Source organism: Mastomys coucha, unplaced genomic scaffold (genome assembly GCF_008632895.1).
Source record: "Mastomys coucha isolate ucsf_1 unplaced genomic scaffold, UCSF_Mcou_1 pScaffold22, whole genome shotgun sequence".
Lineage (NCBI taxonomy): Eukaryota > Metazoa > Chordata > Mammalia > Rodentia > Muridae > Mastomys > Mastomys coucha.
The window spans coordinates 10398002-10410401 of record NW_022196905.1 but is presented as its reverse complement, the minus strand read 5'-3'; the positions used below and the strand labels follow the sequence as shown (position 1 = coordinate 10410401).

Below are 12400 nucleotides of genomic sequence, written 5' to 3'. Positions count from 1 at the left end.
GGGGCACGCAGGGTTCTGCCCACTCTGGTTCTAAGTATGTGTGGTCATAAATCTTTCCTTAATATTATACCACACATTTCCAGTCAAGTCGCAAATTCCCCAAGGGCATGTGGTGCTTGTCTTTTATCTCTTGTTACAACCCATACTGTCTAACATGGGGCCTTCTCCTGAAAGGGCTTCATTCATATCTAGCTTCCTTTTCACATCAGAAGTGATGTTCTTACATGTGAGAAGAATCATAGGCATGTATTAAGTATTCACACATACTTTCAAAGCACAACCAATAAAAAAAAGCCAGTGTTTGCTCTTTCAGCTGGGAGACTGATTTTAAAATGTACCTTACTTGAAAGGATTCTAAGGGGACTCTCATGGCATCATCTTGAAGAGTAAAGACAGTTTGAGGTGACTTAATGAAGCCTCCAACCCCTTTCAGTGGCAGGTCACCAGCTTAGGCCATGTGGGATCCCTTCTTCATGTGAGGACTTAAAAGTCAGTGATAAACAAATGCCTAATTAGAATCCTAACAGGCTGTACTACTCCATGACGATACTACAATTTTGTTTCCAGTAGGACCTCATTGTTTTAAAAGTGCCTCTCTTCCTGGTTAAGTATTTTATCACTACATTAAATGCTATTTAATCCTGTGCTAAAGGTTATTTTAATTGCATTAGGATAAATCCCCCATTTTCTGATATTATAATAGTTGTAATAATTTACATTAAAAATATTCCTAAGTAGGGGCTAGGGAAATGGCTCAGTGGGTAAAGTCTTTGCTGTGAAAGTCAGTCTTCTCATGTATATACATGCATACTCATTTGCCTAAATACATGTAGACATGCACCTATACATGAACACAAACCATACACACATACACACACAGAGAAAAATCCCTAAGTATATTTTTAAACACCATCCTGAATATTTCCCAACACTATTTGTTTGGATTGGATTTTGGGTGGTTTGTGTTTTGTTGTGTTTTTTTATCTCCTTGAATATAGCCCAGGCTATCCTCAGGTGTGTACTCTTGTTACTGTGATCCCAAGTGTCAGGATCACAGGTATGTGCCACTAGGTCAACCCTTCACTAAATTTTAAGGAAGACTCCAATGTAGTTGTGTGAAAAACATTCTGATGAATTGAGAGTCATGAAGATCACCCTGTTTTACATTGTTTCTTTATAAAGCTATGGAGGGCTTTAGGCATAGGTGTCACGAGTATTTTAAACGTCTGCTCCATCAGCTGTCAAAAACCTTTTATTCCAGCCTGTGGCTACCATTGGCTCTCCAAGCATGTGGTCACCAGCACCCTTCCCCACAGGAGGTATGAGAAGGCTATTGATTTAAAATACTCACTTGAGAATACTTCTTATCCAGGGAATGAATACTGCCATGGTCCTGACCACAGACCGACTGGCTCCTCCTCAGGTCAGAAGGGCAGTTTAGGTAAGCTTTGATCATTTGCTTCTGTTGTTTTAAAATTAAGATGATTTGGGTGCTGTGGCTTGGGCAACAGGGAGGAGAGGGGAGAAAGGAGGGAGAGACAGCAACAGACTGGAAGGTGCGGTGTAATTAGCAAATGTTTGCAATCTTTGTAGCTCTTGAAAGCTTGGAAGGCCTCAAAGGTCTCAACCGCACATCATGCCCAAGGCCTATGGCAGACTCCCTACCTCCCAGAGCCTATTATTTAGAAACTGACAGTGTAGCCCTATCAAACAATGGCGCCTGTTTCCCAGGCTTGCTCACCTGGCCACTGTCTCCTTCTAGGCAGTGGAAGGGTGTATCAAAGTAACAGATCAAGTCAGTGGCTACTTCTTCTCTTGCTCTCTAGACTGGTGTTGTTTCAGCACCCTAGACACACCCACTTTAATTAATTATGAAGTGTGTTTTGCAAGGCACTTTTCTGCTTTATACAGGATACTTTTTTTAAAGGGTAAATCATTGTGAAATTGCCAGGTGATTAAGACGCAGCAGCTGGAGGGAGGTGAGTGTGTACTCAGGTACATTTTCCTATGAGGATTTTGAATTGGTTCCAAGGTCCCATGAAAAGTCGCTTGGGCCTCTGGCCTTGCCTTCAGCTTCTTTTCAGGTTGTAAGGCACCGTGCATTGATCTTATTGAACATCTGGGCCTCACAGTGGATAACTGAAACATGAAGAAGGAGGATGAGCCTCTTTCAGGACCTCAGTCTTCTAAGGGTGTGCACTATTCCAGGTGGATGCCAGCGTGAATCCCTTACCCAATCCAAACAGCTTTTACAGGAAAGACAGATTTCCTTTTACTACAGTACATTTTTGGTGAAGAGGCAGGAGTTGGGAATGAGAGGTTAAAGCAGGGTTTCCACATGCTATCAGTGGCTGAGTGGACAGTAGGCAGCCTATTGAAAAGGAGTTCGTAACATTCTCTGCACATCAGAACTCCAGGCCAATGGTCTAATTCAGCGACTGCGACCTTTTGAAGGGCTACTTCATCCGGGATCTAAGACCACCTACCTGTAAGAGATTTCTCTTGAAAATACAAACTCCGGGGGCATTATTAGATTCACAGATACAATTTCCTGGAGGTAAGGATAGACATCCCGGGTGACTATACACATTGAAATTTAAAACCACGTGGGGCTTTTTTACTCACTGAGGATCTAAGTGACTAGAACAGCAATTGACGCAGCTCAACAAACACCTGTTGAATGAATGACAGCCCTAAGTGGTTGGAGCCTTTGGAGGCTCTAATTACTGATCTCTGTTAGACCATCTAATTTAGCTTGCCTCACAAAACTGGCAAAATGTCCTATCCCCCAAGGACATTTCTAGACTGGCTGGGGGGCGGGGGCGGGGAGGGAAGCTCATTGTCTCTGCCTGGCAGCCTCAGCTAACTCTCTCACCTTAGAAAGCCTCTTTCTGCCTGGACTGCAGAAGACAAGACAGAGCAAGTAGCAAACCTCACAGTTCTATCCTCTTAAAAAGTAAAGTGTACTGACAATTGGTTCCTTAAGAAACCCAGATTATGTCATGTGAATATGTTTTTGTTTTAATCCCAGGTGTGGGATGTAGGCTGCTTCAGTTTGTCCACAGCCATTAACTGTGATTGTCACATACTCTAGGAGGGATGTGAATCCTGCCAGTGGCAAAACTGTCTGCCAGTAGCAGACAGTTCAATTCTGGGGACTCTGGGAATAAATGGCAGCTCCTGAGAGGGGCAGGAGGAGGCAGCTTCCCCCATTTCCATTACTCCTTGGCTGCTTATTGCTGTTTGCTGGACTGATGATCTTCTGAGGACAAAGACTGACCTGGCCCCAAGACACTGGCTATCCTCAGCAGGAAGTGGACTAAAGTAGTCTGCATCCCCTTTTTTTCTACCCTTATCTCTCTCCTCTCTGGAGTTAGGGGGCTAGAAGGGATTAGGGTGGAGAAAGGCTGAAGGATGAGATATATAAGAACACAATAAAATAATAAAACAGATATGCCAACAAGGAAGGAAGGAATTCCTGAAATTAGTTAGGCACAAGACCCTAGATTCAGTATGTGAGTCTGTCATTGTGTTGGCAACTGAAGCTAGGATTGCTTCTATAAGCTATCCAGTTTTACTCAAAGGCTGAATAACCACGGGATCGAATTTATTCCCTAATCAATCAAACCGCAGGAAAGAACACAAAAAGCCTTGCTGTTGGGTATGTTCTGTACAAAACCTGTATTTAAAGATAAGTTAAGAACCCATTGTCCTTCCACTTGGTATGCCGAGGCCAAAGAACTTGAAGTTAGCCGGGCGGTGGTGGCGCACGCCTTTAATCCCAGCACTTGGGAGGCAGAGGCAGGTGGATTTCTGAGTTTGAGGCCAGCCTGGTCTACAGAGTGAGTTCCAGGACAGCCAGGGCTACACAGAGAAACCCTGTCTCAAAAAACCAAAAAAAAAAAAACAAAAAAAAAACAAACAAAAAAAAAACAGAACTTGAAGTTGGTCTAAGATGTGGAGGCAAGACTGCAATTTTGAGGATAGCTTGAACTACATAGGGACACCTAGACAGCGGTGGTGGGAGGGGGAAAGAGGAGGTAGGACGATCGACTGCCTAAAGCAGAGTGGAAAAAGAAAAGTATGCCACTGTGTAGTATACCCTTATAGTGGAATACTGCTCAGTAATGTAAGGGGAAATGGTTGAAGTAGTACAAATGTAGCTACACACTTGCAATTCAAAGAAGCCAACTCTAAGACATTATGGGGTGAATGTTATATGATTCTGTCATTTACAAGCTACAGCAGGGGAAAAAGATCAGTGGCTGCCTGACCTAAGTTAGAAGTTGGAGACATTTATATATAAGGGACTCTGGAAGCATGAAACAATAACTGTGTCCTGATTTAAACAGTTACACACTAAATCTATGCATCAACCTCATAGAACTGTGCATCAAATAGCAAGGTCAGTGCATGCAGAATAGCGTAGTTTATATTTTATTAAAACAGAGCTTAGACATCCACAACATATGCTCATTGGGTCTCTGAGGCCTCTGAGACATTTTTCTTGCCTTTATCAATATGGGAAACCCAGGCAGAGGTGGTCTTGTAGCATGTGAGATAAAGGGACCACTATTAAGCACATGGTCTATGGTAAATACATTGTATCTAGCGCCAAATGCAGCATGTAATAGCCCAGAAGCTATCTTGTAGAAAATTCCTTTATTATAGTGCAAATAACTTTCAGCAGTGACATAATGTAACAACACATTTAACAACAGTTTACACCACGCAGTAAATAAGAAAGTGTTTCTTTGAAAATATGTCATCATAGGAACATTATCTTTACATTAATGCCAGAAAATGCCAAAGCTGTTTTCTCAAGGCAATAGGGCTTGATCCTTTTTTGGATATTTTTCTCTTAATGCACATGGATTTGCCACTTAACGCATCATCGACTCTAAGAGTGATCTCTTAGGGAGTTTTAGAGAAGTTGGCAAGATTTGAAACTGGGCTTCAAAATTTAAAAAAAATAATAATTTTAAGACAATTCTGGGATAGCCCAGGAAGTAGAAGTCATTCTGTTAACTTGATAGATAGACACATTTACTCCACTTTTGCTGCAGATTGTCTAAAGCCTGCTTATTTCCCCAGAGCCTGATTGTTATCCCTTGGTTTTGGTTATTGCAAAACTAGGGCTCTGGGTGGATATAACTCCTTGTGTATGCAAATACTTTCCCCATGAAGCTTTAAATTGCACTTTCCATCCTGAATTTCCCACATTAGACCTCTCAGGCTGAGGAGAGTGTGAACTTGTCCTAGTTTCTAGCTAGCCATTTGGACAGTGAGTTGGGCTGTGGCTCCTATTTTTTTAACTAGTCCAAAATCAACTCAACGTACCACTTAGATGGCTCTCAGGTGGCTGATCTGGGAGTTTAATACTGCTTTTCCATACCAAGCAGCCCAAGGGATTGGCTGCTTATGAGTTAGCTGACAGGTGGAGAGAAAAGTTGCTTCTAATCTCTCATCCGCCTCATTCCCCAAGCATCTGCTGAATTACACATGCTTGCCCACTCAGAAGATCCGTCCTGGGGGGATGATTACTGCGTGAATCGAATCTAAATCTTACAAATGTTTTTCGGGGTGTGTTCTAAGTCTCTTGACAGACACTCCTCTAAAGTGGCTTCTCAACCCATGAGAAATTGCTTACAGGCTTAAAAAAAAAAAACACCCGGAGCTACAAAACAGCTCTTATGGCTGACTGCGGTTGAGAAGCCAGCTAGAACACAAAGCTTTTTAAGATGCAGCTGTTTGGTGGACAAGTCTTTGTATATAACATCATGGAACTGTGCTAAACAGTTTCAAAGTTGAGAAGAATCCAAATATATCATCTATAAAAATTCCTTATTTTAGTTTGCTTTGTTTATCTTAGACTTTGGTTCTGAAACACTGTCTACATTCTTGACACATGAAGATGACATGGCCACTTCAGTGCCTCTGCATGTTGTGTAAAAAACCTTAAAAGCAAAGAAGGATGAGGAGATGCCCTAATAAGACACATACACTGTACAAACAAAACCTAAATTATATATAAATACACCCCACCCAGCATCCCCTTCTTCTACCTGCCCAAAGCAATGCCAACGGCCCTTCCTCTAGGACCAATGCAGTGTAGGAAATGCCAAGCATCCCTAGCCTTGCAGATGATAATAGCCTTGCCTATTGGTAGTTCTGTAAGCACAGGGAAGCAGCATCCCTGGAAGCATGATCACTATTGGCTGGACTAAAAGACCTGAAATCCTGGGACTTAATCTTTCAGATGACCTAACTGGATCCCATCTTATCCACCAGGGAGGCAGCACTGTCTACTCAGAAGCTCCAAAGGCATTGCTCAGGGATGCTGGGGGTCTCAGAAGAAAAATTATACAATGAGCTAACAGCCAAGGTTGATACAAATTATTTCTCAGTAAGTAATTTGAGGCAACTTGCTTCTGCTTTACACTGCATTCTGGAATCATTTTCATAGCATACTATTAAAAACTGATATATAGCTATTTTAAAAGCTGTCTATGCAATCAACCTCTTATATGCTTTCCATTAATTTAGTAACAACATAATGAGCTATTATTATGTAAATCTAAGGAGTAGTTAGCCTTAAGGAAGCCAATACTGTGCTAATTCACAGGAAGGAGAAAAAGCAATGCAAACAAAAGTTCACATCATCGACAAGAACTTTAGAGTTTTATCGAAGTATTGCAAAAATGTCCCCAAAAGCATTTATAGCAATTTATGTTAAGAAGCCAAGGTTGAGGGGTAAGGAGAATATGCTCAAGTTCTTCAAGGTAAAAAATCCACTTATTTTATGCTTGTAATACATAAATTTCCCCCTCAGACCTAAGTTCATAATTTGTAGACATTGCTCATTCTCTGATACATTAATACATATACTAAATATAAATAAATTAATTGAGAACGCTTAAAAATCCAAGTTAACATGATACTGTGCCAAAAACCAAAACAAAACCAAAAAACAAAACAACCCCCAAGAAAACATAAGAACCAAACTTTGCACAATCTACATTCTATGTAATTTTACCCTGACTAAAATGTCGGTTGTGCTACGCAATTCTACGTCAGTGCAGAAATGCATCGATTTGATGTACCGTTGTTGTTTTTAAGGTCTTTAGCACTTTTGTTTCTAAATATCACCTTGCTTTGAAATGATGAGTAATTGCTACCAAATCACAAATCATCACAAATCCATTTTAGTTTAGTCTGAATAAAATCCAGCATAAATGTATTACTTTGTTCTGGGCATAATGGCTCGGTGTCTTTCTTGCGAGCTTTCCTCTTCTGGGCAAACCACAGATGAAGTTGTCATTCTGGACTTAAACTGCACAGAAAGAGACAGTGACGTCTGTCTTTGTTTTTGTTTTCTTTTTAAGTTTCCAGATCTGGCTAAGACACTTCTTTCAGACATGTAGTTGTGGCACCTGATCGATCATATTTGAAATAGAAAGTGCTTTAAACATCAGCCAAGTTTGGTGATCTGGAGGTCCCCATTGATCTTTATGGTGTCAATTGCAGATAATGTTTGAATACGATGATAAAAATCAAAAAGTTGGTGTCCATCCACAAACACTCTGAAGCGTGGGTGCTCGCACAGAATCTCTACCTAGAAGAGATAAAATAATAACAATGTATAATTTTGGATGAACCCTGCTGGAGGGAGGGAAAAAACCAACAACATAACCACACTTCATGGTGGAGAAGAAAAGCAATGCCCACAGTAAATCTCAAACATCACAAATTGCTGGAGGCTAGGGTACAGGCTGCTGAGTTCCACTCCCCCAGCTCTCAATTCAGGAGGTCCACAGCACAGTCTAAAAATCTGCACCCTCCCCTGTGCTAAGGCCGGAGCAGGGAACTCACTTTGAGAATCACCGCTCCATACCAGTGAAAATTTTGGAACACACAGTTCCTCCGTACTCCAAGGTGTGAAGAAGCACCAATCTGTTTACAGGGCACTTGAAGCCAAACGATCCATCCTTCCTACAGGGGGGTCTCTCCTGATGCATGACTGGTAGCCATTAGTAACATCTAATAATAGTCTAGACAATCATGGTAAACACTAGGGGAGATTACACAGTAATTACCATTGGACCAAGAATGTGTAATTAACAAGGCTTTGTTAAAGCAAACAAACAGTGACTCTAGTGGTGAACCTTTTCCTCTCCCTTTCCATAATTCACCAAAGAGGCTTGCTGGGATTTTGTTTGTTTGTTTTAAATTTGTTTGTTTATTTGTTGAGACAGGGCTTCTTCATATAGCTCTGGCTGTTCTGGAACTCACTCTGTATACCAGGCTGGCCTCAAATTCACAGAGATCCTCCTGCCTCTGCCTCCCAAGTGCTGGAAGCAAAGACATGAGCCACCACCTCCTAGCCACCAAAGACTCCATATGTGATATTAGTCACATTTAATTCACATCACTGCTTTAAATATACCACCAAGAAGCTCTATGCACTCCATTTTTATAAATGTTTATTTCTCTTTTTTTGAGACAGGTTTCTCTATGTAGCGCTGGTAGTCCTCAAACTTACACTGTAGACCAGGCTGGCCTTGAACTCATAGAGATCTACCCACCCCTGCCTCCTGACTGCTGGGATTAAAGGCAGGAGCCATCACCCAGCTTATTTCACTCCATTTTTTTGTTGCTGGGAAGCAATGTAATCCTTCCAGTCAGAAGTTCCCAATCATGAATTAGGCATAAGGATTTACCATCTGAGATAGCTCTTTGAGGAAATACTTGACTGGCAAGTAAGAAGACCCAAGTATAATTCTCTAAACTCCCACAAAAATGCCAGGTCCTTGAATGCACCTGTAATACCAGCAGTGGAGCGGTGGGGATTTGGGCTCACTGGTCGGCCCAGTTTAGCTTCATCAGTGAGATCCAGGCCAATGAGAGACGCTGTTTCAAAGGAGGTAGATGGTGGTGTTCCTAAGGATGACACCTGAAGTGCCTTCCAGTCTGCAAGTGCTCAAGTGTGTGTGCTCGTACACATGGCTTACCATTTAAGAACCTGGCATAGCAAGAAGAGCCCACAAGGGCTTACCATTCTAAAGGAGGGGCTAAGGTAAGGGGTAACTTCCTAGATTATGGTTCTAAGGAGAACAATCTCATTTCTTTTACTGATGCAAAAGAGTTATAGATTTTCGTTTTGTTCTAGACTCTAAGAGAAACAGTCACAGGCCCTGAGAAGGCCCACATGAAGTGCAAGGTGTTTAAGAGCAGTTTTGTTTACTCTGGTCTATATGTAGCACAGAGGGAGCTTTTAACCAAGGTGCCGTTATTGTGATGTATGGTAAGATTCATGCAGACAGTAGCCTCATCACCAGGCCTGACCTGCATGCAAGTCTTTTTTTTTTTTTTTTTTTAATTTTTTTTTATATTACTGACTTGCATCTCTTATTTGTCCTGCAAAGAAAGGTAATGCTGCTGCTGCCTGATGAGATGGCAAATTGGGTTGTTTCCTGCTTACTAGAGACTGGGAGCAAACCGATATTACCCAAGCCCAAGGGAAGAAATTTGTCAGCCACACAGTTTATGACCATGAAACAGACAAGCCTAATTAATCCACACGGGAAAATAAATATACAAATATGGACTCATTAGCAAAAAGAACAAGAGAAAATGAAATGATAACCACTAAATTGTTTTAAATCCATAACTAATAAGGTTTTGAGCTACTTAAGGGCAAAAAACATGAAAATTCTCGGTACTTATTAATATTTAATAATCAATCAGATACTCGGGGGTAGGTTATTTATATGCCTAACACTATATTGGGAATTACACGGAAAATTATTACTAGATTAATACTTCCAGCTTGACCTGATGGCACAGGCCTGTAATCTAAGCTACTCTGTAAACTGAGCCAGGAGGATTACAAGTTCAAGGCCAGCCTGGGAATTTAGTGAGATCCTGTTTCAAAACAGAAATCAAAAAGAGTATTGGGAGTGTAGCTAAGTTGTAGAAACCTTACCCTAATGTGCATAAGGTCTTGGGTTCAATCCTCAGTACCACCCTAAAAGTTAACAAGTAATTACGACCTCAGTGGCTAAGTAGAATTAAGGTTAAGTACTCAGCACTTAGGTATGCATATATGCATCTATTAACTAAACATATGGGCTGAAGAGAATCAAGAGCTACTATGGCAAGCATTAACGGCTATCAGCAAACAGATCTCTTCCGTTGTTTTTTATTCTTTTTTCACTGTCGGGAGACAAGTTCCAGACAACAAGTTTCTTGGACATGAAAAAATTCTTAAAGAGCTCTTGGCACACAGTAAATACAGAGTAAGCCCGGGCCCTGCCAACACTGCATCAGGCACTCAAGGTACCTACCCTGAACGGCTGGTCTGGGATGAATGGAAAGTAAGGGATTGCCGACTGCTCTTCACCTCTTTCTCCTGATATACAAGAGTTTCTGAGGAGCTGCCGGTCTGTGAACACAGCTTTGAGTTCAATTGCCACATCGGCAGGAGGATCTTCAGAGTCACCACAGGTCAAGCTGATGGCAAAACTAAAAAAGAAAACAGTGTCACTTAGCCGAGAGTTAGATGTAACATTTTAACTTGACCCAGTTCCTCCTCCAGTGGGTTCATCGGCTTTTAATGGGCTGCTACTGTTTACAAAGAGTTTAAACACAGAGAAGAAGAATTACACTCAAACCAATAGATTTTGTTACCTAAAAGCAGGCTCTGGTGAAAACTCCAGTTGGAACTGAAAATAATGCAACTGAAGACTTTAAATGCTCCAGGCCACCCATGCCTTAATCCATCTCAGAGGTCTCAAAAACAGCCACAGAAATTGACAAGGGAAACATCTTGTAAGTTTGGTTCTTATTTATTCTAACAGGTTTGGTTACGATTACAGTGTTTCAAAACCATAAAAAAGAAGTCTTTTGGCCTTCTCAAGGGTCAAAGATTAACTGTAGGCCTATTTTTATCATCGCTGATATAAATAGCTATCTAGAGAGATGATGGCTAGGATTCATACACATTCTTTTCATGGGAACATGGTACTTTCTTGGCACTCCTAACTAGCGACACTGTCTACAAGTAGAGGAAGAGGAGGAGGCAGCCCTACGGCTCAGCAACGACAGGGCTTTATCCTTACCTTTCGGGGTTGAGATCTACGATGCCCATCACTAATACCTTCTTGCCTGGTCTCATGCCACCTTTAATGTGCCCACAAAATGGGACTATCTGCAAAGGAGGAGGGGAAAAACAGGAAGTTTACAGGCTGTTAGAGAAGAGCCAAGCCCTCGGCCCTGGCCCTGAGAACCTGACCCATCAGAAAGCAATTAAATGCACCAGAGGGGAAAAGGATAAAGGCAGAGACACGGAGCACATTGATTTACCAGTCGTGGGAAGTACACGTCGGCTTGAACTGGAGAACTCAGGGAGTTGTTTAAGTGCCCATCATCAAGTTTCTAAAAATAGAAGCACACAGATTGGCTTTCCACGGACCCTTGTTTATTAGGGAGTGAATGGAAGAATGAGGAATCAACACAAATCTCTCAGGATCCAGCAGCCCTCCACAGACACATAGGCAGTGTCTACATACGATGCCTCTTTATAGCCCATTAAATAACCGCGAAACAAAACCCGGCCTTTCCACCCGGTCTAAGCCTTTGATGATCCCCCCAGGCTCTTGAGACCGGATCAAATTCAAGGTCGCGGCTCACCGGGGAAGCAAAGCCCACGTAGGTGGGTGGCAGGCCCCTCTCCAAGCACAACCGCTCCCGGAGTCTCTGCCCCGGGCCTGTCCTCGGGGACGTGGCTGGAGTGCAGCGACAGCGCTCCGCTTCTCTCCGGAGCCCCCGGCGCGGGACCGTTTCCAAAGGGGGGAATCCCGGACGCCGGGGCTGCGGCCCCACTAACCCACGTGCACGCACACGCGCCCGGCGCGCACCTGGCCGGCGCCCTCCTGCTCCGCGCCTGGGGCCCCCGAGCTCCCACCCCCCGGCGGCTGACAGGTACCGCGCTTCCCGCGGCGCCGCCGGTCCGCAGCCCTCGCCCGGGTCCTCTGAGCTACCCGCCTCGCGGGCGGCCGCTGCACTCACCACCACGGCGTCGCTGTCGGCCACCGACCCCGCCATGTTCCTGCAGCGAGCGCCGGGGACGCGGCGGCGGGCGCGGGTCCGAGCCGGGCGCGCGCACACACGGGCGCGCGCGCACGCCCCAGGCTGGCGCGGCCGCGGGCCCAGGAGGGGGAGGGGAGGCGGTTGGCGCGGAGGTCGCGGCGGCGAGGGGATGACGGTGGCGAGGGCCGCAGTGCGTCGGCCTGGGGTGGCATTTAAAGGCGGCAGGGCTCGGCTCGGGAACCGAGAACCGGGAACAGGGCGGGGACGCGGCCCGGGCGCCGCGGCTTGCTCAGCGTGCCCTGCCTTACGG

The 12400-nt window shown here is 43.8% G+C and overlaps 1 protein-coding gene across 1 annotated transcript; it reads right to left on the bottom strand.

Annotated features, from left to right (window-relative positions):
- Window positions 1–4643: 4643 nt before the first annotated feature.
- On the bottom strand, window positions 4644–12400 carry Lgalsl (galectin like). The gene is made up of 5 exons (XM_031340813.1): window positions 12070–12400; window positions 11365–11436; window positions 11121–11209; window positions 10347–10524; window positions 4644–7615 (listed from the first exon to the last, which is right to left on the bottom strand). The coding sequence occupies exons 1-5, from the start codon at window positions 12103–12105 to the stop codon at window positions 7472–7474; spliced, it is 519 nt and encodes a 172-aa protein (XP_031196673.1). The 5' UTR covers window positions 12106–12400; the 3' UTR covers window positions 4644–7471.

Bases quoted from the DNA above. Each gene is read 5' to 3' on its own strand.
- Lgalsl (XM_031340813.1), bottom strand. From the start codon at position 12,105: ATGGCGGGGTCGGTGGCCGACAGCGACGCCGTGGTG. The intron at 11,437-12,069 runs GTGAGTGCAGCG...TTCTATTTTTAG, and splicing joins CCGACAGCGACGCCGTGGTG to AAACTTGATGATGGGCACTT. The intron at 7,616-10,346 runs GTAGGTACCTTG...TATCTCTTCTAG, and splicing joins TCCCAGACCAGCCGTTCAGG to GTAGAGATTCTGTGCGAGCA.